Source organism: Mercurialis annua, linkage group LG6, assembly GCF_937616625.2.
Source record: "Mercurialis annua linkage group LG6, ddMerAnnu1.2, whole genome shotgun sequence".
NCBI classification, from domain to species: domain Eukaryota; kingdom Viridiplantae; phylum Streptophyta; class Magnoliopsida; order Malpighiales; family Euphorbiaceae; genus Mercurialis; species Mercurialis annua.
The window spans coordinates 41,407,439-41,435,426 of NC_065575.1; the positions used below are offsets into that span (position 1 = coordinate 41,407,439).

Here is a 27,988-nt window from a genome sequence, read left to right on the forward strand (position 1 = left end):
TTGTAAATTAATAATTGTTAGGTTAGGTGGCATTGCAATTATAACTGGATTGAGGTGAATATACAGTGAATGAGCTTTGCATTGATATGACAAGTCTCTAATAAGCTCATGATAAGTGGCACCCAAATATATAGAAGTTAGTTTATTATTAAGAAAAGAAAACTAATTTAGATTTGGCAATTTGTTTATGTATTATTGTAATATCTCTAACTGAACTTTTACTTTCTTTCCTTTTCTTTTGGTGTATACTATTTCTCTTCATAAAATTAATTTAAAAGGAATTTATTGGTTTTAAAAAGGGAAGTGGACCACTTCAATTCTAAAAAAATTCCATTTTTCTTAATTTCACCTCCACTTAGAGGTTTGACACCAAAACAAAAATGATAAAATGAAGGAAATTAAATATCATTTTACTTAGGTATTACAAAAAAAAAAAAAAAACTTGCATTTTTTTTAGATGCTAAAAAAAATCTAACTCAACTTGAGAGAAATGGATGGAATTTGAACTTGAATTTAACATTAGATTTTTTTTTTTTAAAAGAAAAAAAAACTACATGTCATTTATCTTCTTTATTTCTCTCTCTAAATTTATGTTCTCCCCTCCAAAAAAAAGCTTCACATTTTTCTCATCTTTTTTAGGGTGGATGAAGATCATTTTTCGACTAGCCGGAAAATAATTTCTTTCCGCCTATATTATTAATTATCATAAATTTATTTTTTTCATTTAGGTTTTTCATTCTGTCATGTTTGAATAAAATTTTAAGGTCTTTTTTACCTTTTTTAATTAGATTTCTTAGATCTTTCAATATTATTTTGGCTTAATGGCAAAAAAAACTCAAACCTTTACGAGTTGTTGCAATTATATCCAAACCTTTTAATTTTTGCAATAATATCCAAATTGCACTTTTTATGTGATTTTTTTTGAGTTTTTTGCCATTTTTTTGGGTTACTATATTATTATACATCAAAACATAACAATAGCCTAATATCTTAATTGAAAACAACAAGTTTAGCCATCAATATGACTATTATTGCTACAAAAATGCAATTTGGATATTATTGCAACAAAAAAATGCAATTTGGATATTATTGTAAAAAATTAAAAGATTTGAATATAATTGCAATAAGTCGTAAAGGTTTGGATTTTTTTTTACCATTAGGCCTATTTTTTTGTGTTTGTTTGATCTTTAGATTTAAGGTCTTGTAAATCTAAAAAATAGAAAAATTGTGGATCTATCCTTTTAGAATCTCAATAAAGATGAAGATCGATAATAACAGATTTCAATAGATCGAGTGGATCGAATGGCAAATCGAAAAAAAAAAATTGAAACACCCTCTCAACGGAATCGTTGCGTCAATGTTCATAATTTATGTCTAGAATTTTCTTATTTTCGATTATTTATTGCTTATATCTTAATTGTTACTTATTATTTATTTAGTAGTTTAAAATTTGAAAGATCATCTATATGTCTTTTGTTATATGACTTTCATCTTTTATAAGTTTAATATTCATAATTGATTATAGTTTGGGAAAAAAAATAAAGAGTAAAAAGCCTAATCAGGCATGAGGTAGCAAAAATCGAACCAAATCAAAAAATAAAATAAAATCAAACTGAAGTTCGTTGTTCGGTTTAAGTATTCAGTGAAAATGGTTTAGTTCAAATTCTGTTTAGGTAAAATTTGGTGTTCGGTATTTTAGGCATTTTTAAAACAAAAAAAAAAATCAAAAAACCGATTACACCAAGCTAAACCATAAAAATATACTTCCTCCGTCCCAATAGAATTGTCCATACAGTTTAAGAAAAACATAAATTATTGTCCTCTATTTAATATAGGATCCACTTACAATTTACTTTTAATTTACTCATTAGTGGATTTTAAATAGGGGTAATATAGAAAAATTGAGTGTAAAAGTTAGTTACTTTTTGAAAGTAGAAAATAATTTTGGGACAACAAAATTCTCAAAGTGGACAACTCTATTGAAACGGAAGATTATATTTTAAAAAAAAAAATTTACTTTTTATTCATTATTCTTTAATTATTATTGATAACTTAATATATATGGAAATTTATTAGACGCTGACTATTTAATGTTTAAATTAATTTTAATATAAAAAACAGTAAAAAATGGTTTTAAGCAAACTAAACAGTACCGAACCAAACTTTTCAGTTCATTACGGTTCAGTTTTTTGTTCTCAAACTAAAAGTTTGGTTCAGTTGGATTTGAAAAAATTTCAAACTTTTATTGGTTAGTATTACTCAGTTCACTACCAAACCGAACCGATGCTCACCCTAACCTAACACCAGTATAAACATTTATGAGATAAAAGACATACTATAAAGGATTAATGTATATATAAAATCATAATCTTTACACGAAATCTCAAAAATAACACTACCTTTTAAAACGTGCCAATTCAGGACACCACCTTTCGTTTCTTTTCAAAAACAACATTGGCGATTTTTAGTGACATTTTTACTGACATGGCATGACACGTGGCACTTCCATCATGTGTCCAAGTCAGCAGAATTAAAATGTGCTCATGTTGTTTTTTAAAAGAAACAAAAGGTGTATTGACACGTTTTAAAATTCATGTTATTTTTAAAATTTCGTGCAAAGGCGGTAATTTTATATGGAATTAATCCTACTATAAAATCATGCATAATCCAGTGAATCAGACTCACGGGCGGAGTTTCATGGGATGAGTACTTAATGAGAATTTTTTTTTTTTTTTAACAGAGAGTACTTAACGAGAATCACTCCGGCAAAAAATTACTGTTGAAAGCAGCTAAATGGATCTGCAGCATAATTTGCTTCCCGGTAACTTTAACACCTATTTCAACTACACTCAGATTGCTTTATTAGCTTTGATATTATTATTGCATGAAATCTGATATTGGTTTATCCAAATATAATTCTCCGATCAAAACAAGTAATAGAAATTATTTTCATTTTTATTCTCATTCCTCCAAGAATTTAAGCAAATCATCTGTACAAGGTACAGTCATCAGATATGTTAACATCCCTCAACGGAAATACTGATTAAAACAAAGGTTGCCTAATTTTAGAAAATTTTCATTCCAATGAAATGATACATTTACTTCAAAAATTGCGACTACATGATACATTGTACATTTATAAATTAAAAAATAATAATAACAGTAGAGTACAAGAGAGTCTGTAACTTCAAGTCATCTACAATTTTAATGAATGAAACTGAAATAAATTTTAACAATATGACCAGGTTGTAATCTTTCAAAGCAGAGAAATCTCAGCACAAACTGGCAGTGACAGCAGGATACTGATAAGAAGGAATCTAGAGATGTCTATACTCTACATTAGTTAGTTATTGCTATCATGGAGGGAAAATTACACCATAAACTTATATGCACAAAAAAATCAGCTCACCGTGGCAAGCATTTATAACAACCCGTATGCTTGTTAAAAATCTTGAAAGCAAATCTTCAGTGTCGAAAAGTCTTTACTACCTGCTCTATCCGCCTCCGGCAAAGAGGACAATTTGACAGATGTGAAGAGCATGTGGTACAGCAGCACATATGGCCACACCTGCAGATCAATATGCGCATGCAACTCCATCATTTTCATTTTGGAAATGGAAAATTATTTCTAAATGTCTTTTGAAGCAACATGCAACTATAGTTACATATTAAAACGAATCTGGCTATACTATGAAGAAAAAAAAAAGACAAAGGAAACAACCTCTAGAAGTATGGATAAAAAGAATTTAAATCCAAAAGTTATATTCTGACATAAATTTTGACATAAAATCAAGTAAACCATGCACACTTTGTCATAATTCAACTTTACCTAGATATTCGAGGTGTGATATGCGCATTTATAAAAACCTGGATGCATCAAAACATAAATATAAAACATGTTTGACGATAAAGAAGCTTCTTACGGGATAAAAACAGCATTATACTCATGCTCAAGGCATATGACACATAAATCTGGAATTGGACGTTCCCTCTTAGAACTGTCTGATCCATTTTCAGCTTTTCCACTTGAACCTGAAAAATTATCGGAACAATCTAGTATTACATTACAACCTCTTGCTCTTAATATACCATTATTATACAATTACCTTCAGATTCTTCATCTTGTTTCTTAGCCGCAGCAGCAAGAACCCTGCAACAGTAATAATTTGTCATGTGGATACAACATTTGATGCTAGCTTTATAAATCAGACATTCACACTTGTATCCGTTTCAGCAAACAATAATTAAAATCACACCTGCTATGAAATTCCCAGCGACGCCTCCTCTCAATGATATACTGTATAGCGTGCTTGGCAATCAGAAAAACTCCAAAAATGCTCAAGCCTGCTGAGGCGTATTTGTACCACCTGGTACATCAATATACATCTTATTTTAACAGACACATTTGTTAGTTAAGGTAAAAGGAAGAAGAGATATCTAAGTGAGTGTGTGAAACCTTGCCCACTTTCCCAAATTTCCAATGAGCTCATCAATAGTTTTTGGAGAAACGTAAAATGGCCCTTTATAGGGACGCTGGATTCGAACTGTTCCAATATCATCTTTGACCGCCTAGTTACAAATTGAGAATCACAATTGAAGAAATCAATAAAATGAAATTGATTAACTTGTACTTATAAGTCAAACTGATCTCGGTTATAAATATTGAGAGCCCTGGCAACTAATTACCAAGATTAGAAATAAAAACAAAATACTTTTTGGAATTGTAGACCATAAAACCAATACGGAGGGAACTAAATTTTCCAATTGAGCCACTATCTGCCAAGATTACTGCCAATTGTAAATGTAGTTGTAATATTCAAAATTATTATGGTGGTTGTTTTAATGTCTCAAAAGGTATAATTAAGTATTTTCAAAAGGCCTATCTTTAAAACCAAACCTTTGCTTATTTTATCAATTACGACCAAACCTTTCAATTTTTACAATTATGTCCAATTCGAAAGCTTTTTTTGCAATTATGACCGAAACTTTAAATTTCATATTTTAAATCTAAAACCTTAGCGTTTTTTACTAACTGCAACCCAGCGTTCATATTACCTCTTTTTAGAAGTTAGACAAAAAAATTAAATTTTTTGGTCGTAATTGATCAAAAAAAAATTCAAATTGGATATAATTGTAGAAATTAAAAATATGCAAAGGTTTGAACTTTTAAAATAGTTTGGCCTTCTTAAAAATCCATATGCCTTTCATTTTGAATTCATATTCGTATTATTCATCCGAAGACAAAAAGAGCAAAACAGGAGAGATTTAAGATATTCCAAATAAAGGTCTAGCAACATAAGTCTGAAATTAGAGAAACGTCTGGTTTCAATACACTGTTTTAGTAATTTGTGAAAACAAAATACCATCCACTGGAAACTCCTTGAAGCAAGGATCCATAGCCAGAAAAGGTCAGAAAATGTTTTAACTTTTTACGAGGGGTGTTGCCTATTCTCTTAACATGTTTGGGAAGGGTGAACATGGAACCAAATAAAATGAGAGAATGAATAAAATTGATGAATTTCTCAGCTTTATTTATGTACGGTAAATGGAGAGAAAGTAAGGAAAAGATAAACGAGGGTGTAAAATTGCCAATGAAGCAAAAATACAGAAATGAGGGAAATCTAAAATTACACATTCGACTCTAATTGCCGATGGCCCTAAACTCTTATCCATGTTCAGGAAGGGTGAACACATGGAAGGGGAAAAAAGGAGAATGAAGAAAGTTGAAGAATTTTCTGCTTTGTCTATGTTCGGTAATGGAGAGAAAGTAAGGGAAAAGATAAATGAGGGTATAAAATTGTCTATGAAGCAAAAACATAGAAGTGAGGAAAATCTAAATTACACATTAAACTCCAATTGTGCACAACAAAGACAAAATTATGATTACTTGATGAAGTTAAAGAAAACATTACCTCGCCAACCACAGTCAATGAAGTACCAACAGGAAGTACCCTTTCAATCCGCTTGACACCAAGCATCTGAATTAAAAATCACCATCAAGCAAAGTTAACTCCACCATGCAGACATTGTTTGTACGCACAAGGAAAATAATAAGTCAGACCTTGAGGCCCTGAAGATAGTCTAATGTACCACGCACAAGAGATCGACCAGACTCTTCAAAAACTTCACTGCCAACAGTTAACGCAAAGCCTGAGGCACCTCGAGCGCCAAGAACAAACACTCTCTCAGTCCCATCATCCTGTTAGAAGAATCAGAAACACCGTGAATCGGTTTCTTGATCTACCATACTTCATAAGAAGTACATTAATAGCGAGACTAATAACCAAAAAGCAATAATCTAAAAGAACACGGAAAATAATGAGGGAACTCTGTATTCACCAGATACCACGGGACCTCTTTACTCATAGATAGCATTAACGCGGAGTCTTGAATCCAAGATCCAGCATCATTGTGCTTAAGGAAATGCTGCTCGGCCTGAAGAACATATACAAACACAAATATTTGAAAATTGGCCAAACAAACAAAGCTCTCTAATTATCAATCCACACAAGCCATAAGAAACGAAATAATCACAAAAAATCAATGCTTATATACCGTCTCCTCTACTATAACACCTCTCAGGCCGCTGTATTCGCAATTAATGGGAGTCTCGGAACCGACTCTTCCGCAGACAGCAACAACTAACGGCAACACTTTACTCTCAATATCAAGTAAATTAGCTGAAAATTCAAAAATATTAACAACGATAATCAGGAAACAAAAACCTAATAGATACGTAATGTGGATTAATAGATTAGAAATACCTAATTCGTTGAGCTGATTAACCCTTGAAACTGATTTAAGACCTTCGGCATCTCTGCCGCTGCTTCTGCCAAGCAAATAAAGAGCAGCGCCGCTTAAGCAGCAACCAATTCCGCTCCATGGAACCATCATTTATTCCGTTTATTTCCACGATTAACCCCAACGAAATCCGAAAATTCGATCATGAATCAGAATATAAAGAAGAAAGAACCGACAACGTTAAGTTTGTGAGAAGCGGTGGATAGAATCGGATGCGAGAAAATGAAGTGAAGGAAGAGAGGGAGTGATAGAGAGGTAAACTCGATTATCGATTCCTTTTTATTCTAAATTTGCTTTTGTGGCTTCATTTCTTTCTCCTTTTCATTTTGCTTTTTAGTTTGGATAATGGTCCTGTTGGTTCAATTCAATTTGATCTAAAATTGGTAAAATCGAAATAGAGTCACCCTCTAATAATTAATACATATGGTGGATCAAAAATTTATTAATTTATTGAATTTATATAAAAAATATTATAAAAAATATTTTAAAACATCTACATTAATAGACCTAATATTAATATTGTATTATAAAAAAACTAACTAAATACACTTTACAATCACTCAATTTAAAATAAATAATTTTATATTCAATTTAAGAAATATCAGTTGATATCAAACTAAAAAATAATTATTAAGAAGTTGTATTCATAAAGTAAAATAGTTTTTAATATTTTTTATACGAGAGATATTTTACTTATTTTAATTTATTTATCTAATAACTTCTTTTAAAATTTCTCAAAAGAATAACAAAAGTCATAATTTGATGGTATTTGAACTTTCACTTTATGAATTAAGGTTAGTATTGCCTCAAATAAATCATCAATTGTTATATATTTTTTAAAAAAATCTCTCTAATAATTAATATTCATGTAGAATATATTTTAAATTTTATTAATTATTAAATAATAGAATTATTAATTATCCGACGTGGAACGAAGTTGGTTCTCTCAATTTTCTATTAATTATTAGAATTATTAATTTATAGAATATTAACTATTAGAGGGTCGACTGTATCTCAAATCAATTTATTAAATTTCTAATAATTTTTTTTTCATTTTCTATTTTAATTTTGAAATTATTCAATTGGAATATTTACATAAACCAAAGTATATTCTTTCAATGATCGAACCATACTTTAATTTTAATTTAGCTCGATTCGATTTTTGCACACCTGTATAACTCTATGGTCTGTGAGATTGTATTAAAAATGGAAAAGTTCTTAAATTCAACCCTTTTTTATTTATTAAAATCACTACATAATAACCAATGTTTAAAATATTTATTTTTCTTTCTATGAGAACGTCTTGTTATGAGGTGAATTTTGACGTTTGTGAAAGGAGTTAGTCTCACGACTTTAACAGAATGTTGTTTGATCTATATATATATATATATCATTGATATCCATCTATTTTGATCTTAGGAAAGCAGATTCTAGCTAGTACAACTTCTGTCTGTTCATGAATAATGATAGAGGTGGGTTAGAGTAATTTGCTGATAGTATTTGTTCTGAAACAAATCTGTTTGCTGCTTCAGTATAATGATTTCCATCCCAATTCACATATTCAGCACTATTGTTGCATGGACCTGCACTCAATATGCTGCCGTTCACATTCTTGTTGGTCTCACCACAAGCAATTCTGGTGTCGAAATTTAGTGGCAGCCCCCCATATCCACAACAAGCTGCTATAGATTGTCGGAAACCTGAGAAGACCGTGCACTCCATCAATTATCGAGCCAACTAACAAGTTATTCGAGATATATGAACTAACTGGATAGATTCGTAAGTATTACCATACTGAGAAAAGTTTGCGATGAGGTTCAGTTTTATGGAGAAAATGTCGACAAAAGTGACATTAGCCTCAGGAAATTGTGCTCTCATCTTCGTACTGAGATCCTGTAATTGTGTGTTGAAAACAGCTGCTGCATGATTGTGTGAATTTACACATCCAAACTGGTCAAGTTTCGATGCATTTTTTCCGAATGTTGCGATGATTCTCGGTAAGCAACCGAGCGGTCCTGTGTTGTGAATCCAGAAATTTCTGGCACCTTGGTTATATAATCTCTGCATAATACAAGAAAAAACAACAAAGATTAGTTACATATATATTTATATCACGTTAATCTATTAAATGTTCAGCAATGTTTTGTAAAATAGCTAAAAGAATTCCAACCTGAATTTGAATTTCAAATTCTGACAAGATTTGGGGAATGAATGCTATAACTTGGTCCTCTGATTTTGTACTGAATGCACCATCGAGATCATTCTGACCCACATCAAACATGTATAGGCCGTCCCTGAAATATTCCTCAAGAGGTAGATACTTCTGAAGTTTCTTACCTAAAACCAATCATACACATACGCCTCATAATCGAAATAAAATGCGGAAACATAGGACTCGGACAAATATTTTGTGCAATAAAAGCTTGAAGTTCCTATCTAAAATCATGTAAGGCATTGCTTGCAAATTGAAATGATGGCCTTAATGATGCAAATAAGTACCTTTCGCCAGTAATTCAAGAACTCGAGCCTTGAATCTGATAAACTGAGACACTTGAATTCCGAATGAAAATGGAAATCTTGAACCTGGACTTGCCGGAAGTATAGTGGAGCCGCCGGTTGCGAAATTACACCCTTTCTGGAAGTTAGGTGCACCTACGGAGTCCAGATATGGACTCATAAAATGGATGGCCAATTGCATCCACTGTAACAAACATTAAGTCAAGTTATTAGACAATAATATCTAAAATAGAAACAAACATAATAAGTTTCAGTTTCGTTTATATTTCCGAAAATGCTTCTAAATATCCGAAACATATGTTTCAATAATATTTTTATTTTTGTGCAACATATAGATAAGAAATAGTTGGGATTCATTACTCAGAAAATCAAGAATTACGCGACCATCGCAAAACCTGCCAGCAGGCTCTTGGAAGTAGGTCTGTCCATTAGGAGGTCCGACCGGAAAAGCGATAGCGGCAACGAGACCACCGGTATCTGAGTTTGAATCACCAAAGTTGAAAACTGCAGGATAACTCAAATTTGAGGGACTAACAACAGACAGAAATGTGAAAACTAAGGCTAATATTAGCAATGTAGTATGTAATTGGAAAGCCATGGTAAGCAATTCAATAAGAAAAAAGTGAATTATAATCAAATTTGTTGATTTGGCTGGAAAGCAAAGACAGAGTTACCTTGAACATGTGCAATTGCTGTATGAGTACTCATTTAGTTTAAGTTGAAATTAAGATGCTTTAAAACTATTGACAAACGCAAAACTCCAACAAATTTTGTTAATTAAAATGAGTAACGGTTATAGAGAATGGAGACAGACACATGTATTATGGGCATGACCAAAGTTTAATGCTCATATTTTATTCTGATTATTAGTGGTGTGTGCAGTCAGTAATTCGGTTCGGTTCCACAGCCAAACTATAGAAACCGATTTGTTCAATGGAACCAAATTAAGGTGACAAATTTTGATACAATTTGGCTTGGTTTGGTCTTTAATTACTTACATAAAAAATAATTGTTGTTTTTCAAAATTAAAGATATTGACCAAAATAGAAAAAATAAATAAAAGTGTATTAAATTGAGTTAGTAAATCTAAGTCAAATTGTAATTCATTATATAAATTAGCAAAACAAAATTAATTATATACTTTTTTATTTTGAGTTTTATATCTCAACCTTTTAATACGTTTTTAATCTAATTTCGATAAATATATTCAATTATAGCCAATTTTTTATGAGGAAATTACATCATTTACCAAAAAAAATGAAAATAATTACAAAACTACATGTTGATTTTTTTCATTTACAAAAATATTAATAATATTTACAAAAGTACAAAAAAATAAAAAATAATATCAAACATACGGTGTATACTGTGGGTATAATGTCAGTATACTAAAAACTAACATTATATCAACATTATATCAATATTATACCAAAATTATACCAACATTATACATATTGAGATTTTATTAATATTAAATAAAAATTTACCAAAATTACATCAAATCGTTTACTAAAAATTAAATTAATAATATACTAAAATTATACCAACAGTATACCAAGAGTGTACACATCAAAATATACTGAAATTTTATTATTACATCAACATTACACCACATCACATGCTAAATATTAACCTAATAATATACTAAAATTATACCAACAATATACAAATTCTCTAGTTCATTACCAACTATAGTGAAAAATACATATAAAAAAAATATACATGTTATCAACTAGAAAAAATATATAAAAATTTATAATCGATATACCAAAAATATACTAAAATTATACCAATAATAAACCAAAAATTATTTTTAAATTATATGATTTATAGTTTTAATATTCCAAAATTATACCGTAATTATACCGACATTATACAAATCGTACTTTTGTAATTAATTTTCATTTTTTGGTACTTTTGTAATTAATTTTAAATCAGTCGTATTTTTGTAAATAAAAAAAGTTTACAGATACTTTTGTAAATATTTTTAAAATTTTAGTTACTTTTGTCATCGTCCCATTTTTTATTGCTATTTTTGGGCTCAACATTTTCCTTTTTCCAACAGAAAAATACTTGTCAATTCAAAAAAAGTTTGATTATAAATAAAAAAAATTAAAAAAGTTTGATTTAAAAAATAAATAATTGGCTACAATTAAAATGCACTTATCAATATTAAGCTAAAATTTATGTTTTTAAAAAAGTTAAAATATAAAAAAAAGTATTTTTTTAGTGATTAGACCTTAATTATAAGGTGCGATATTGATACCGTGAAGGAGAAATTCTTAGGTAGACTCGGTCTACCATGTCATCCGTGGACTAAGGCAATCATATCATAACACCTCATTAAAATGAGGGTATTCTTGTAATATCATCATTCAAAAGTGTATGCAAATAACAAACGAAATTACAAGAATACCCTCATTTTAATGAGGTGTTATAATATGATTGACTTAATCCACGGATGACGTGATAGACCGAGTCTACGTAAGAATTTCTCTACCGTGAAGAACTAAAAGAACATTTTTAATTTTTTAAAAAAATATTTTAAATATATATTTTTAAATTCATCAGAGGTCTAATGAACTTGTATGAGGTATAAAGACAGAATAACTCATACAAATGTGATAAACTATCACATATATTTTTTTGAGAATCAAATAAGACTTATATTAAAACTCCAAAACAGTTACATTGGTGAGAAAAACAGGAAAGTGACAGAACCACTCCTGAAAACCTGGTATGGAACGGGCATTCTGCGCTAGAATATGCGCTGCCTGATTCGCAGATCGTCTCACAAAAATAAAATTAACGTTACTTAACTGCTTAGCTAAATGAAAACAATCACCCATAATAGAATCCGACTCCGAGACCTCCGGGTTTCGAATTTCTAGAATTACCTCCATCGCATCCGACTCAACCACCAAATTCGGGGTATCCTTTAGCCAGCTCAAAGCTTTCCGAATGCCCACTGCCTCCGCCATTCTCGGACTAACACTGCCATTATACCGAACTTGCCTGGCTTGAATCAACGCACCTGTCCAATCCCGAACCACAATACCCACACCCGTACCTGCACAATCCGAGAAATTCGCTGCATCCACATTAGCTTTTAACCATCCAACTTTAGGAGGAGTCCACAACACTTTGCCATCTTCTTTAAAACTATCACATATATAGATAAAAGATAATTGTATAATGATCGTTATTAGGGACGGAACTAGAGATGGAGAGCCCGAGGGAGGCCGCCGGCCGCGCCGACTAGTCTCCAAGGATCAGTTATGCCCCCATTTTTTTTTCAAAGAGCCAAACCCTATACTACAGTTACATCCATATAAGAAGTGGGAGATAAAATTTAAATTAATTTTCTAATTTTTCATATCATTTCTAATAAGTCCAAATTTTAATTTTCCTTCATGTTATAAATATTCTTGAATTAAACGTGTGCTTAAATAAATTTAAAAAATAACTTAACTACACATCGTTTGTCCCATTTTTTAGATAGCCGAATGACATATTATCATACTTATTTTTTTCAATAGCGGAATGACAAAAATTCGCTCTCTGAACTGGAATTCTGGTTACGTCACTGATTGGTAATCAGAATCTCTATAATTTTCACAAAGTGAAGATACTCATTAAATCATTGTCTAATGGATACAAAATACCTGATTTGGTACTTATTTGTTGCTTCTTGAAGATGGTGATGGTGCTTATGTCAATCTAAAAAAAGTATCATCAGTTTGTACTTATAACAAATTGTTTACGCCAAAATTTAAAATATGGCCCGAGGGCCATAAAGCCCATATTCTATTAAAAAGATAGAAAAAAAGCTACGTGGAGAATTTCAAAGATTTCAGAGGTTAATTTCAGGAGATTTGACTTTCAAGAGATTAATTTCAATAGATTTATTTCAAGAGATTTGACCTTCAGAAATTAATTTCAAGAGATTTGACTCTCAGAAATTAATTTCAAGAGATTTTACTCAGAAATTAATTTTAAGAGATTTGGCCATCTCAGAGGTTTTTGACCTTGACCTGACCTTTGAGGAAAAGAGAATTTTCAAACAATATAAAGCAGAAGTAGAAGCTCAAAAGGCCATAAGCCCGTTAGAAGCTAAAAGGCTGAAGCCCAGAAGTTCAATTGGCCAAAGTCCAGGAAGTCACGTTCTTTTTGTAGAGCGATGTTTCAGGAGCAGTTTTTAGAAGTGGGAAGCGCTGTGAAGACGTGGGCAGTTAAAGAGGCAGTTATCATCAGGCAGTTTCTACAGACGCTATAAAAGGGAGAAGAAGACGACGATTTGAAGCCCCAGCCAAATTCAACAAAAACTCAATACTCTCAGGAGATCATCACAACCAAAAACTTTTATTTTATGAAATCATTTGTAAACACTTTACAGCTTTCGTAATTTCAATCTTTTGTTTTTAACATTATTTCAGCAGTAGTTCATTTACAGTGTTGAAATTTAGATTTTAATTGCAAAAGTTTGTTCTTGTTTTTAATGTTCTTCAAGAGTTTTTCTTTACGAACCGTTTAGATTTTTTTACGTCCTTTGAAAATCAGTCACAATCGCTTGATCAATTTTTAATTTTCAATTTGAGGTCCAACCTCTGGCACGCCCGCACACACTTCAAAGGCACCAACCGTTTTCTTAAAAAACAGGGAAACACAAATATTCAGTCAAAACAATTATGCAACTTTTTTACCCTATCAAAGATGTAACTGCAAAGCAACAGGATGACAGCACATAGTAAATCCGTGCATTTGCGCGGAATCAAATTTACATATAATCAAATCATAATTAAATATTTAAAATACTAATATTAATAATTCCTAAAATCCTAAATTTTAAACTAAAAAAAAAATGAAAATCTAGTAAACCAAATATTAAATTGTTTTAACATAGTAAATATCTATGATACAACGGTAGAAATGGACATTTACGCCGATTAATCAGCCGTCGTCGGGCAGTTCTCTTTTGTTGCTGTCGGCAGTTGACTTATCTCTCTCCAAAATAGTGGAGCTGATTCAGACCATATCTATTTTCTTTTAAAAACTGTATACAATTCGTATGATATATGATAAAAATCTACACGTGTATTATTTAATTTATATATAAAATTTGTATTAAATATATATAAAATTGTATTTTTTTCTAAAGAGAAATTTTAGATAGTATTTTTGTAAATACTTCCTATTTTTCTGATATTTATATAAAAACCCAAAAAAGAATTAATTGTTCAAATCCGACCCAAAAAGGATGGGCCGGACAGGTATCCAAACCCGTGCACATGCCTACTTTCTCTACAGCAAAAGAAAGCCCAATTATTGGCCCGTACCCGTATCAAGTCGGGTTAATTGATGGATCTAAAATTAGAGCCCGTCTTCTCTAAAACCCTCATCAAAAATTAAAAACAAAACCCCAAACTAAACCCCTCACTACTGGAAATCGTCACTTCTTCTCGTCTCCTCCTCTATCCGGAATCAAATCAGTGAACAAGAACAGAAATGGCAGCAGCTGTACTAAGAAACCCTAATTCAAAACGGTTTTTACCAATTTCTTCTCAAATTTTCTCATCCTGTCGCGGAGGATCAGCCGCCGTCTCCGCCACGCATTTCTCATTTTCATCCGATGACACTCTTTTATCTAATCCATGGTGGAGATCCATGGCCACCTTCACTCGAACGTAATCTCTTCATTACTTTTGTGCTTTCTTAATTTTTGATTATTGTAAGTTTGTAATTGCAAAAATGGATCGGAAATGATTTTTTTACAGTAAACCTCACGTGAATGTTGGAACTATTGGGCATGTTGATCACGGAAAAACTACGTTGACTGCTGCAATTACTAAGGTTCCAATTGTCTTTAGTTGCTTCATTTTTCTAATAAATTTATGGGAGTTTGTAATTAGTTTTATTTCTGATGATTGTGTAGGTTTTAGCAGAGGAAGGTAAAGCTAAAGCCGTTGCGTTTGATGAAATTGACAAGGCTCCTGAAGAGAAAAAGAGAGGAATTACTATTGCTACGGTTTGAATTTCTATAATTTTAATCTACTTGTTTCATTTCTAAATTGAACATATGTAATTGGTTTGAACTTTGAACTTATTGCAGGCTCATGTGGAATATGAAACTACTAAGCGTCACTACGCCCATGTTGACTGCCCTGGACATGCTGATTATGTGAAAGTAAGTTGTGGATATCATCATTTTTCTGGGTTAATAGCAAGTATAATTCGCCTTCATGCTGCTGATATTTACATATTAGTAACCTGGAACTGGTTTATGCATTGCTGATGAAAATACTAAACTGCTGAACCAGCAATGTCAGCTGTGTTTTCTTGGTCGGATGAGCTGTGCTGTGTTTACTAACTCATTTTGAGAAATATTACAGATACATCAACTTACCTCGTGATTTTTAATGATTCACAGAACATGATTACTGGAGCTGCCCAGATGGATGGTGGAATTCTTGTTGTATCTGCACCTGATGGTCCTATGCCACAGACAAAAGAACATATTCTGCTTGCTCGTCAGGTTAGCTTCATGCTTTTAGAGGCCAGTGAAGTGTATTTTCTGTTTAGCTTATGCACGTTTCTGTAATGCAATTTAAAGAAAATATATATTAATAAATTGGACAGGTTGGTGTCCCATCACTTGTATGTTTCTTGAACAAATGTGATGCTGTTGATGATCCAGAATTATTGGAGCTTGTGGAAATGGAGCTTCGAGGTATGCTGATCTTTTTAATTACTGAATGCTACTTATTACTTCTGTTTGGCTGTTTGCTTTAAATTTTTTACTTGATCATTGCTGGCAGAACTGCTTAGTTTCTACAAGTTTCCGGGAGATGACATCCCCATCATTCGGGGATCGGCATTATGTGCTCTTCAGGGAACAAATGAAGAACTAGGGAAAAAGGCCATCTTAAAATTAATGGATGCCGTTGATGATTACATTCCTGACCCTGTGCGCCAACTTGATAAGCCTTTCCTTATGCCAATTGAAGATGTGTTCTCTATTCAGGTAGTGAGGCAAATACTTAGCACTGGTTGTACAGACTGTCAATGATTGCTTTAAAAAATAAATTTCATCACTTCAAACATGATTTTTGAGTCTCTTCTTATAATTTATTTGCATTGATACGAGTAATAGTGATTCTTAGGCTTCGGTGTAGTCCTATGTGCAGTATTATTTTTGTTCATTAAACTATTGCCATGGTGGTTTAATTTACAATTTTTGAGTTGGGATATATTTATTTTGGCGATCTTATCATTGGCAAACTGGGTTTTATCTTTCTCTGTCATTGTCTTGCTTATTTGATTATTCAGTTATATAGTACAAGATTTCGGGACTTTGGAGCTAATGGATGTTTATAATTGATTCGTTTTTATTTTCTCAAGGGGCGTGGAACGGTTACAACGGGACGTGTTGAACAAGGAACTATTAAAGTTGGTGAAGAAGTTGAAGTCCTGGGATTAACGCAGGTCATAAAATCAGTTGCTTTCAGCTTTGTCTAGTTCTCATTTTCACTATTTTTTCCCTCCCCATGTCTGTTCTTACTGTTTAAATTGCCTAGGATTCATTATTATCCTTGCATTTGTTCTTAATCTGAACTATACATTCTGGATTGGCGATGAGCTTGTTTAAATGGTGGTTTAAGTCTTGTGAGGGTTCTCTTGATTGATATTGCTCCTAACTTGAGTTATCTTCTGTAGGGTGCTCCGCTAAAAACAACTGTTACAGGTGTTGAGATGTTCAAGAAAATCTTGGATAACGGGCAAGTAAGTAAATAGTTGAAGCTTTGGTAAGGTAATTGAGGCTGCTTTATGTTGTTCAATTGATGGATTTATGTTTGGTCTATTTAACTAGGCTGGTGACAATGTTGGTCTTCTTCTTCGTGGTTTGAAGCGAGAAGATGTGCAAAGAGGACAAGTAAGTGATAACATTTAAATGAGAGTTATAATGAAGTTCTTTTAGAAGTTATTGAGTCTTTTGATGAGGATTATGAAGTGCCCTGCACTGAAACTTGTATTTTTCAGTGCTTTAAGGATTATTGTTTATAGTTTTTTAACCCATTGAATAAAAAATTTAGTTTGGAGCTCTTCGGTTTGATGGGAAATTCATATTAAGTATTGCTATTCTTTAAAGCATAATTTGTTACATTAAAATGAATTTTAAGATGCATGAATTAATTTTTGGATATATCATATATGATGGAATGAATCCTCTTCCTATTCCTCGCCCTTTATTTTAAGTATCAACTCGAAGTTTAGGCACACATTTGCTCTTGTTCAGGTGATTGCAAAGCCTGGATCTGTGAAAACTTACAAGACGTTTGAAGCAGAGATATATGTCCTGACAAAGGATGAAGGTGGACGTCATACTGCCTTCTTTTCCAACTATAGGCCACAGTTTTATTTGAGAACTGCAGACATCACCGGGAAAGTAAAATTACCTGAAAATGTTAAGATGGTTATGCCTGGAGACAATGTGACTGCAACTTTTGAACTGATCTTACCCGTCCCTCTTGAAGCAGGTATATATTTAACTAGACATTGGTTTGTTATCTTTTCCTTTCTATTTTACTTAATATTTTGTGTCTATTGGGTATACGAAAAGAAAAATTTGATATTGAATTTTCCTCGGAAACAATAACGTTTGCTCTTAATTTAATCCTTGGATCTTAGAGAAGTGTGTTTTCCTTCTGATTGTTGTATGTAATCTCAATTTTGAATGCTCTGCGTTGATATATTGTCTATTCTTTGGGTAACAGGACAAAGATTTGCCTTGAGGGAGGGAGGTAGAACTGTTGGAGCAGGCGTTGTATCGAAAGTAATTAGCTGAGCTGCTTTGATTCCCAGATTTTTTTTATGCTTTATCTTTCCTTGTTCACTAAAAAGAGCATTAGGTCAGAAGATCGTCATTGTTATTTGATGAGAAGAAGTGCCATGTGATAATTTCTTACAATGTTGGCATTTGATGCATTACTGTTTCTTAGGCAGTACTGAAGGAATTGTTAGTGACGGCAAATTGAGTTATTTTACAAAAATGATTGCCTTCCGTTCCGTCTTCACACTACAGTTAATAATATTCTGTTCCAATTGTACTAAATGCCACTAATCATTTTTGTTTAAATATTTGTATTCTATTTGTTTGATTTTTGGGAATAAAGTGTTCAAATATCTGAATGAAATCATGTCTAGAAAGCCTGGTTGTGTTGATGAGATTCAAAAGAAACTCTGGTTTTCAGTTCAAGTGATGATTGATGGTGTTTGCTTATGGGATTTTATGAAAGTTTGATAAATAAGATTTCCTAGTTCCTATTGATCAGCCCACAATTTGATTTAGCTACTGCATTAACAATTATATATTGTTAATACCTTTTATTCTTTTCACAAAGTTGCCCTTGAATTGCTTCTTCCATGCAAAAATGGTGGGTGTATATATATAAGTATTCTTTGGCTCATATCAAACAATACCCTTCAACAGCAGATAAACAAAGGCAAAGTCTTTCATCTCTTACCAGGTAATTTCGACTTGAGCCAATCAGTCCTAGACATATTTCCAAGAGCAATACAGATCAAACCCTCTCTTTTAACATGCCTTAATCTACAGCATTTACAATTACAACAATCATCTGAACTGCTGGTTTAGCTATCTATGCTCATGCCAGCCTCAGAGCTGCTACCACCACCAGTGTTGCAGCTCGAAAATATACGTCTTTCAAACTTTTGTTGATGGTCTTCAGCATTTCCTCGTCCTTGAAACCTACTTTGTTTGCATTCTTGCAGTTATAGACAATTGTATCCCTCAGTTTATTCACCGCCCATGAGAGCCAAACCAATCCAAATCCCAATCCAGTGCTGAAGAGTCTAGTTCCACATAATGGTACCCTCCCACAGGCTACTTTGCAGACAACAGAAAAGAGAACAGCAACACCGGTTCCAGCAATGCCAGCGGAGAATTGGGTCAGCAGCAAGGGTAGTTCAGGGCCGGATTTCTTTAGAGAAAGGATTGCGGTTTTTCCATTTCGCTTCTTATCCATCATTAAAGATAGAAGGCTCTCGCATGCGTGGAAGTAGTTTCTTTGGTACAGATCCCTCTCTTTATTGCCTTTCCTGCAACTCTTCTTCTTTGTTGACTGCTTCAGCTTTGACCTCTTAGGACTGATCGGAGTTGGAAAAAAAAAAGCAAAATAAGAGTGTTGACTTTAATATTTTTCAAATATGTATTACGGACTATCGAGAAAATGATATAGAGTAAATATAAATAAAATTTAGCGAAAGATAGATTTATGATAGTAGGATACCTCTTCAAAGGTGTTACCACATTTTTCACATTCATAGAACTATGAACATTCACTTGCGCTTCGATTACACGAGGCCTGTCAGTCAAATTAAAAGAGATGAGATAGTTTAGTAATAGAATGGGTAGGCATCAAGAAAAAATTATTCGCAATGGCAAATCATAATTGCAACATGTGGATAAATTCCAGCAAAATAATGTTGGATAATTAATTTATGCCTCTCCGACTTCATGATAATGATAAATGAGAAATAATAAAAGAATTGGATATCAAAACTCAGAGTCAATTGCATTAAGATTATCTACAGTCCATAACTGTAACAAATTGGGCAAGTTCGCGCTTCACTTTAACCGAGTTCTTTGAGAAAATGATGGACAGAGGAATTTATAATGGTAATATAAACAAGGGTTGAATGCAAATAAATTCACCATATTTACATGAAATTGCAATTCTATCATGTCCTTTTAAAGTTGTAAAAGTTCATTCACCAATTAAAGTGTTTTTGCAATTCTATCACCCTTCCGAAATTCGGTGATTTTCAGCTGACGTGGCTACCGTTGGACACAACAAAAGGACATGCATTCCACATCAGTTGAAAACCGATGGAATTTGAATCGGTGATATAATTGCAAATAGAAGGATTGGTGGTGAATAAAATTAGCAGCTTGGACGTCATAAAATTACAACTTTATGTAAAGATCATGAATTTATTTGCAATTCACCCTATAAACAAACACAAAATTAGGAAATATGCAGCATAAGAAATCGGCCATGCACTCACACTCAAGGTCAACTCATTAACACCTAGCTTTTGGAGTTCCATTTACTTTCATGGTTCGTTTATTAATACTGACAGCTTTGTTAACTTTCAAAGAGTACACTGCTTTTAGGAATTTCTTACTAATGCTTTTTCATTGTAAATTTCTAAATTCCTGAGATAATTGCTAACCAAGGAAACTGAATCCTCGAAATAATGCATAGCATAAATAAATGAGCCAAAAGAATATAAGAAAACATGAGAATATTTGTCGTAAAAAAAAGAGAATTGAACAAAAAAGTATTTTAACTCAAGCAGCATATGCCTTGCTTGAGCAGATCTTATTAAACATACCAGATAAAATGGGGAACCAGCATCGACTGCTTCATCTGCTTAGTTGAGGTCTTCGACAAATAAAACTCGGCAACAATAGAGAGCATATCCCTTATTTCTGCCCCACTGCCAGAAAACATCACTTGACCATCTGGTTGAACTGTAATCTTAGAATTACGAGCCATATCTCCCACAAAGTCTACTAAAGGCTTTGGGAAATCAAACTTTTCATTTGGATATATAAGATGAGAGTAAGGCTGCTGATGTACATCCGCTGTCAATGACTGAAGATCCATCAAGTCGGACAGTAATGATAAATCTAATCCACCATTTTCTATTTCATTTGATCCAGATGTCAGAAACTTTAAGATCTTCTCACGTTTTGTACATTGTTCAGCTATTCCATAGCTAAAGAGTTCTGAATCTGGGCAATTGTCTGCCAGCAAAATAATGACACAAGTATGAAAAACAAATATTGTGCAAAAGCATAACTGAATGTTATTCATCTTATAAACAAAAAAAATAGGGAGTTGATAGCTTAAGTCATCAGGCAACATAATCCTATTGATTGCAACAACATTCCGAGCTTAACATAGTTAGTGCCCATACTCTTCCATTCCAGAAAAAATAGATAATTGACAACATTTTGATTAACCAACAACATTACCTAGATCCGCCTAGGATTTAAATCCAGTTTTTATTCATCATTGGCAAAATCAAAAGTTTAATCAACTAATCATTTTACAAGGTCTACTATTCCTTTTTGCTAAAAAGCCTGTCGATTAAGCAGTATCAAATATATACGTTTCAAACCTTGCACATCAATAAGCGCAGGCCATTGGATTGGTGAGTCAATCTTGGAAAAATGAGTGCGGTCATTCAATTCGCTCATGGGTCTCCATGACTCCTCATGTTGATGTGACCCCAAAGTAATTGATTGCATTTCATTTATCTCATGTCTTGCTCCCTGACTCAGAAAATAGGGAGGGCAGCCCTGCACAATTCAAAGATCAATTTCATTAATTCATCAACCGTGCACAAGACTCGGAACCTTTAACTACAAAATCTAATCTTAACGAGCTTCTGCTTTTCTTCAAATTAAGGGGAAAGACTAAGTAAGATATCTCAAACATAGCACATGAATTAAGCTTTAACAAAAGCAACAACTACAGCATGAAGAAATTAACCACTATTTACATCACAAGTCAAGAATCAAAACCACAAGCCGCACTACCATATTAACAGACATCAACAAAACCATTTCAGAATGCAACCAACATTAGCAGTAAACAGAAAGATCATTCAACCATATATGGTCAAGCCTGGTAGATCAACTCAAGACGTTCCTGCAACTTTTTTGCTGCAGGCCGAGACTCTTGCTTGTGCACTTGACAACACTCTTAAAAATTGGAAAAGGAAAATCCATCTGCCATCCATAGGCAGATTGATCTTTTTTTTCAATTGGAACAGTGACAATTACATCTTCATCGTTAAAAATCTTAAATTCGAAAAACCATAATCATAACCAGTTAGTCCATGGTTAGAAAAACAGCCTAAAAGTTACCAAAATATGAATCTGCAGAATTGTACATGAAATTGCAGTTGGTCCTATGCTAGCTAGGACGGACATAGACACGGGAAAACGGGACACTTGGACCCGGCAAAACGGTGTTATTTTAAGGTTTCCTATGTTAAAATTGAATTTTCTTCTCCAAAACGCCAAGTTTCCGACACGTTTCCGAAACGGAAAACATCAATTGAACGAAGTGTTCATGCTACCGAGATTCTATGTGGAACTATTGACTTAAACAAAAGACTCAAAAACCCAAAGCACAACCACATCATACAAAAACAGAACTCCACAGTTAATATCAAAATCTAAACAAAAAGCTCGAAACTTCACCTTAAAGACTCGGCTATGTTCTTGAACAAAGACTAATCCATTACCAGGGGGGCAGCCATGAGAAGCCATTAAACAAAGATTAACCATCACCAAAGAAGAATTAAGAAGAGCCCAGCTCAGAAATTAAACTTTCTGATGCTGAAATCTCTTAACCCTTTACTCAAACACTCACCATAAACTTATCAATCCACAACTACAACATCAAAATCCAAAAATCTTGAACTTTAATTTGAGTGGTAAACCAAAAAAATAAAAATCTTTTTATCAAATTAATGGTACCCAATTGTTTGTTCCAGAACTCTCCAAGCACAGGATCTGTGGCAGAGACTGCCTTGAGAATCCAGGTTGGGACCCTGAAAGAGACAAAGAGTAAAATTGTTTGCTAGTTTTTCAATCTATTATGCTCTTGGATTTTGTCCGACATTATACTTATCTACGTAATTTCGGAGATTGTTGATAGCCGTTGGTTTTGGTGGGTGTAATATTGAACGGTTGTGATGTATAAAGTGATGGTCTTATTGGGCTGGCTGAGAAATGGTTTGGTGGGGTATGCATATTGTTTTCTTTTTATTAATTGGATTCGTTTGATTGGTTTAGATCTTGGAGAGGAAGTTCTTAGACTCTTGAGTCTTGATCAAAAAATAAACCAATGCGGTTTGGTACAAGTGATAAGCGGTTTATTATCGTTTAAGCAAGATATCGGGTTCGAGTCTTGTGAATGCAGAAAATTTCCATTGGCAGACTCACCCAACATGCCAGATGCGCGACGCAGGTCGGATCCGAATTAGTCAAGGCTAAGCGGGTTATCGTTTATAATAACAGCTAATTTTTTTTTACTATAATAATAGTAAAATTAATGGTCAAACTTATAATAAAAAATTTTAAATATTTGAAACACATTAAAATTATGTATAAATTTTCATGACACGCTGATTTATTTAAAAAAACCGTTTGGATTGAGGGTTTTTAAAATCCCTGAATTTTAGCAAAATCGATGGATTTTAAATTAATGGAATTTAAATCCATAAATTTTAAAATTCCATCGTTTGGATTGAATAAGAAATCAATGGATTTTTAATATTATTTATGGAAAATAATAAATAGTATAACAATCCATCATCTATAAAAAATGGTGGATTTGGACTTTCCCACCTAGTAGGTGGGAAATCAAAACCCTCAAAAATGATGGATTGTAGAAAATGAGAGAATATATAAATCTATGGATTCTATTAATTTTTTTCTAGGCAAACGATAGATTTTGTCCAAATCCATGGATTGTTTAAAATCCATCGTTTAAAATCCATCAATCCAAACGGTGCCTAAATATACAAACAGAAAGAGAGGATGATTTCAGCCAAAGGCAAACATCAACTCCTCCCACCTACTACATTTTGCAGTCAAAACTCCTCTCCTCCTGCTGTTTTTTTCATCACCGAAAAAGAAAACTTTTGAAGCCTGTGAAAATATTTGAATCCACAATCTTAATGAAATAATGTCTGGCGTTTATACTATTTCGATTATAACTCGTTGACAAAAGTTTTTTTTTTACAATATATGGAAGCATTTATGAATTTTTAGATGTGAAATTCTTAGTTAGGTAACGCCATTGTACAATTATACAATGGTAATAATGGGAGTTTAATTACAAGAATGAATAATATAGATGGTCAAAATGACCATTTATACATTTAAACTTAAATTGCAATTAATATAAATTGTTCATTGCATTAACTCATTAAACCTCTTAAAGCCACATCACCAAACTCCTCATCACATAAAATAAATACACTAGCCTTTGACCACCAAAGACTTCACACAAAATTACCAAAACAACCTTATCTCCCACAGTTGTCTTTTACCAGAACCCGCGAGTCGGTTACAACCACACGCATTATTTTATTATAAAAACTCCCCAATTCTTCTCTCCATTTTATTTTACAAAACCTGATCAATAAATCGCTTCAAACCCTAGAAAATTCCTTTCCCTCACTTTCCCGAGAAAATCAAATCCCATCTCCCACAAACATTGAGTCTCTCTCTCTCGGGGTATGGGAAGGATTTTAAGAGAAACGTCAAAGCCCTCGACGCTGTCATCGTCCCCCTCCTCCTCCTCGTCGCCCCCGTTAAATGTAACGACTTCGTCGACGTCGATAACCGACACCGTAAACGGGTCTCACCAGTTTAAGATAACGGGGTATTCGTTATCGAAGGGATTAGGGGTCGGGAAATATATAGCGTCGGATACGTTTAATGTTGGGGGTTATTCATGGGCGATTTATTTTTACCCAGATGGTAAAAGTGCGGAGGATAATGCTACGTATGTGTCTCTGTTTATAGCTTTGGCTAGTGAAGGGACGGATGTTAAGGCGCTTTTCGAATTGACTCTTTTGGATCAGAGTGGGAAGGAGAGGCATAAGGTTCATAGCCATTTTGGTAGGTCGCTTGAAACTGGGCCTTACACGCTTCGATATCGCGGTAGCATGTGGTAAGAGAGCTGTGATTTTCTTAATTATTTGATTTAATTTTTGTTGATGATTGAGTTGTTTGGTTATGTGGGGTTTTGGAGTTCTTTGTGTTGTTTAGAATGTGATTTACATAATTATTGAGTTGATTTTTTTGTGTTTGATTTGAGAATTTTGTGTTAGGATGTGATCTGGTGTGGTGGCTTTGTTTTTTGGCAATTTGTTAAGGGTAATTTGTTTTTGTTGCTGAGTCTGATTTTATTTTAAGAGGATGCACAGTACACTATCATACACCATTACTTTAATGACTAATTGAACCAGGATCGAACATAATTTACATTAACTTTTTAAAAGCTTGATACATGATTATTTAGCTCATATAATGATTAAGTAGCCAATTGTATGTTATTGTATTATGGAAACGGTTGTATGTTCCTTGTTACTTGCTGGTTATTACGGCCTTTCCATTTTTTTAGTAATTTTGTTCTTTTGTGGTGGAATTAAATGCTTATGTGACGGGATTAAATTCTGTATTTTTCAGGGGATACAAACGGTTTTTTAGAAGAAGTCTTCTAGAGTCATCAGACTACCTTAAAGATGATTGCCTTCAAGTACACTGTAGTGTAGGTGTTGTTAGGTCGCGCACAGAGGGGCCAAGAACTTATACTATAGCAGTACCACCTTCTAGCATTGCTCAGCATTTTGGCCAATTACTGGAAAGCGGTAGGGGGACTGATGTAAATTTTGAAGTTGATGGAGAAGTTTTTGCTGCTCATAAACTTGTACTTGCTGCTCGATCACCTGTGTTTATGGCGCAACTTTTTGGTCCTATGAAGGATCAAAATACTCGGCTAATAAAAGTTGAAGACATGGAATCCCCAGTTTTTAAGGTGCCATACATATACATCTTCTCTTTGCATTATGATAATAGATTTTTCAGTCAGATTTTTGGCTGGACCTTAAGTGTTTTTCTTCTGTACTGTTTTGTTTTGAGTTAACTAAGTTGAATCAGCTAATGTTTGGATTTTGCCTTTTTTACCATGCAGGCATTACTTCATTTCATGTACTGGGATTCACTACCTGATCTGGAAGAACTCTCTTGTTTGAATGCAAAGTGCGCATCTACTTTAATGTGCCAGCATTTGCTTGCAGCAGCTGATAGGTATGGTTTGGATAGGCTCAGATTGCTTTGTGAGGCCAGCCTGTGTGAGGATGTGGCTATAAACACTGTGGCAACTACCTTAGCCTTGGCAGAGCAGCACCATTGCTTGCAGCTAAAAGCTGTGTGTCTCAAGTTCGTTGCAATGCCTGAAAATCTTAGAGGTTAGCAATTTCTTTCAAATGCTTGGTTCTTTAATATGCATGAGATTGGAAACATGATTTTGATGCCAAATTGCTATACATGCTATATTGAGATTTTCTGTAAATCGACTCTATAACCTGTATGGAAAGCAGACAGTGTCTGGTAGGGAAATTAGCTTGCTATAGGGCACTGCTTTGGCTGACTTCTCCTTTTCAAAAAGACCCCTCCCTTTGATAATGATTGTGAGCTTTACCTACGAGTTCTTAGACAATCTTATATAATCATGAGGAGGTGCAAAAGGAAAAAATATGAAGGTTAAGAGTTAAGACTGACTTGACGGCCAATTTTTTCTGTGGGCTTCGTTCTCCTTTTTGGCCATCAAGGTTCCCAGATTTAGGTGTTACTACTTACAATTACAGAATCCAAAACTTAATGAACATTTACAGTGAATAAACTGAATTGTTTAGTTCAGTTTTTTGGTTTTATATATGCTTAAGTTTTTTTTTTATTCTTTTTCAGAACTAGACAGTTCAGTTAATTCACTATAAATGTTCAACAATGTTCCTTTCCCTTTAGAATTTTATCATAATGAATATTATTTTTCAAAATTTATCTTGGGATTCAATTAGATACATATTATATGGTACTTGTCCTTTTATCAAACCAATCAAAGAGTTGTAGGCAGAGGTCCTTGCAGTGGAAATAAATCTCTCTGTGTGGATCCTCAAGGACTGGTTAGAGGGAGGGGGAGTCACAAAACGCAAGAAAGACACATTTTACCAAGAAAGGAGGAGTGATAAAGAGACCGAGATGGGAGTGAGGCCACGTAGATGATGATAAGTCTTGATAATCGCCTGTAAGATTTTGATATCTAAACTCAACTAGCACTACTTGAGTGCGGATCTACTCCCACTAGTAATAGTATCATTCACTAAAGGCTGGTTCAGATCTTTCTTGGGTTCACATTTTGTGTGTATGATGTTTTTACTAGCATGGCTTGTCTTCCTATATTATATGTGAAATTCCTTTACCTGTGGAAAGTATACCTAATCTGTTAAAGGGTGTAATCCTCTAAAGTATATTTATATCTATCATTGCTTTTGTACGATCTTACATGGAATTTGTTTTCTTTCTTTCAGCGGTGATGCACACGGATGGTTTTGAATATCTAAAAGCAAGCTGCCCCTCGGTACTTTCTGAACTATTGGAGTATGTGGCTAGGGTGAGCGAGCACCCTGTAATTGTAAGTAGGCACGGGAATGATGCTATTCTCGACGGAGGTGATCTCAACGGGAGACGGGTGAAGCAAAGGCTATAAGAGGAATTACTCTTTTCCTGCATTATCTTCGTTGCTGAACTAAATATGAATTAACAAGCTGTAGCCTTGTAGGAGTAGAAGATTTTCGAAGTAATTTGTATGAAATTCTGAAATTGTTCATTCAGCTTCTGTGTCCATTTGTAGCCTAAACAGTTTTCTTTCTTTTCTTTTAATAGTTTTCTTTCTTCTCATTTGTTGGATAATGGAAATGTGCTTGTGGAATCTCTGCATTGAAGACCAATTTCATTCAAATCTACCAAAAGTGCTGGAGCATTCATCTGATATTTGTT

The 27,988-nt window shown here is 33.3% G+C and overlaps 4 protein-coding genes and 1 pseudogene across 5 annotated transcripts; 2 read left to right on the forward strand and 3 right to left on the reverse strand.

The window, feature by feature from the left end:
- Window positions 1-3,110: 3,110 nt before the first annotated feature.
- Window positions 3,111-7,159, reverse strand: LOC126688265 (E3 ubiquitin-protein ligase SP1). Of its 2 annotated transcripts, none has more exons than XM_050382899.2 (10): window positions 6,765-7,159; window positions 6,556-6,680; window positions 6,340-6,435; window positions 6,098-6,199; window positions 5,913-5,978; window positions 4,457-4,569; window positions 4,257-4,367; window positions 4,107-4,150; window positions 3,924-4,032; window positions 3,111-3,568 (listed from the first exon to the last, which is right to left on the reverse strand). In XM_050382899.2, the coding sequence occupies exons 1-10, from the start codon at window positions 6,892-6,894 to the stop codon at window positions 3,466-3,468; spliced, it is 999 nt and encodes a 332-aa protein (XP_050238856.1). In that variant the 5' UTR covers window positions 6,895-7,159; the 3' UTR covers window positions 3,111-3,465. The 2 variants fall into 2 exon arrangements, with proteins under 2 accessions (XP_050238856.1, XP_050238855.1); XM_050382898.1 differs by having other exon boundaries at window positions 6,062-6,199; window positions 6,765-7,157.
- A 971-nt stretch (window positions 7,160-8,130) lies between these two features.
- On the reverse strand, window positions 8,131-9,961 carry LOC126688080 (GDSL esterase/lipase At1g54790-like; annotated as a pseudogene).
- A 4,752-nt stretch (window positions 9,962-14,713) lies between these two features.
- Window positions 14,714-18,427, forward strand: LOC126686404 (elongation factor Tu, mitochondrial). Its single transcript, XM_050380443.2, has 12 exons — window positions 14,714-15,002; window positions 15,093-15,168; window positions 15,251-15,343; window positions 15,428-15,502; window positions 15,746-15,850; window positions 15,955-16,045; window positions 16,134-16,339; window positions 16,717-16,800; window positions 17,032-17,097; window positions 17,186-17,248; window positions 17,612-17,852; window positions 18,090-18,427. Exons 1-12 carry the CDS (start codon window positions 14,824-14,826, stop codon window positions 18,158-18,160), a joined length of 1,350 nt encoding a protein of 449 aa, XP_050236400.1. The 5' UTR covers window positions 14,714-14,823; the 3' UTR covers window positions 18,161-18,427.
- A 312-nt stretch (window positions 18,428-18,739) lies between these two features.
- Window positions 18,740-23,007, reverse strand: LOC126686405 (uncharacterized). Its single transcript, XM_050380444.2, has 5 exons — window positions 22,616-23,007; window positions 21,526-21,706; window positions 20,734-21,148; window positions 19,626-19,700; window positions 18,740-19,482 (listed from the first exon to the last, which is right to left on the reverse strand). Exons 1-5 carry the CDS (start codon window positions 22,700-22,702, stop codon window positions 18,981-18,983), a joined length of 1,260 nt encoding a protein of 419 aa, XP_050236401.1. The 5' UTR covers window positions 22,703-23,007; the 3' UTR covers window positions 18,740-18,980.
- Window positions 23,008-24,507: 1,500 nt separating this feature from the next.
- LOC126686114 (BTB/POZ and MATH domain-containing protein 2-like) lies at window positions 24,508-27,889 on the forward strand. Its single transcript, XM_050380146.2, has 4 exons — window positions 24,508-25,100; window positions 25,619-25,967; window positions 26,124-26,400; window positions 27,520-27,889. The coding sequence occupies exons 1-4, from the start codon at window positions 24,664-24,666 to the stop codon at window positions 27,696-27,698; spliced, it is 1,242 nt and encodes a 413-aa protein (XP_050236103.1). The 5' UTR covers window positions 24,508-24,663; the 3' UTR covers window positions 27,699-27,889.
- The last annotated feature ends 99 nt before the right edge of the window (window positions 27,890-27,988 follow it).

Coding starts and splice junctions, on each gene's coding strand:
- LOC126686114 (XM_050380146.2), top strand. CDS start 24,664: ATGGGAAGGATTTTAAGAGAAACGTCAAAGCCCTCGACGCTGTCATCG. Junction 25,968..26,123: donor TGGAATCCCCAGTTTTTAAG/GTGCCATACATA, acceptor TTTACCATGCAG/GCATTACTTCATTTCATGTA. Junction 26,401..27,519: donor AATGCCTGAAAATCTTAGAG/GTTAGCAATTTC, acceptor TCTTTCTTTCAG/CGGTGATGCACACGGATGGT.
- LOC126686405 (XM_050380444.2), bottom strand. CDS start 22,702: ATGGTTAATCTTTGTTTAATGGCTTCTCATGGCTGCCCCCCTGGTAAT. Junction 21,149..21,525: donor TGCGCTTATTGATGTGCAAG/GTTTGAAACGTA, acceptor TTTTGCTGGCAG/ACAATTGCCCAGATTCAGAA. Junction 19,701..20,733: donor CTGGTTCCCCATTTTATCTG/GTATGTTTAATA, acceptor TTTGACTGACAG/GCCTCGTGTAATCGAAGCGC.
- LOC126688265 (XM_050382898.1), bottom strand. CDS start 6,894: ATGATGGTTCCATGGAGCGGAATTGGTTGCTGCTTAAGCGGCGCTGCT. Junction 6,436..6,555: donor GTGTTATAGTAGAGGAGACG/GTATATAAGCAT, acceptor TATGTTCTTCAG/GCCGAGCAGCATTTCCTTAA. Junction 4,368..4,456: donor AATTTGGGAAAGTGGGCAAG/GTTTCACACACT, acceptor TTGATGTACCAG/GTGGTACAAATACGCCTCAG.
- LOC126686404 (XM_050380443.2), top strand. CDS start 14,824: ATGGCAGCAGCTGTACTAAGAAACCCTAATTCAAAACGGTTTTTACCA. Junction 15,851..15,954: donor ATATTCTGCTTGCTCGTCAG/GTTAGCTTCATG, acceptor TAAATTGGACAG/GTTGGTGTCCCATCACTTGT. Junction 17,853..18,089: donor ACCCGTCCCTCTTGAAGCAG/GTATATATTTAA, acceptor TTTGGGTAACAG/GACAAAGATTTGCCTTGAGG.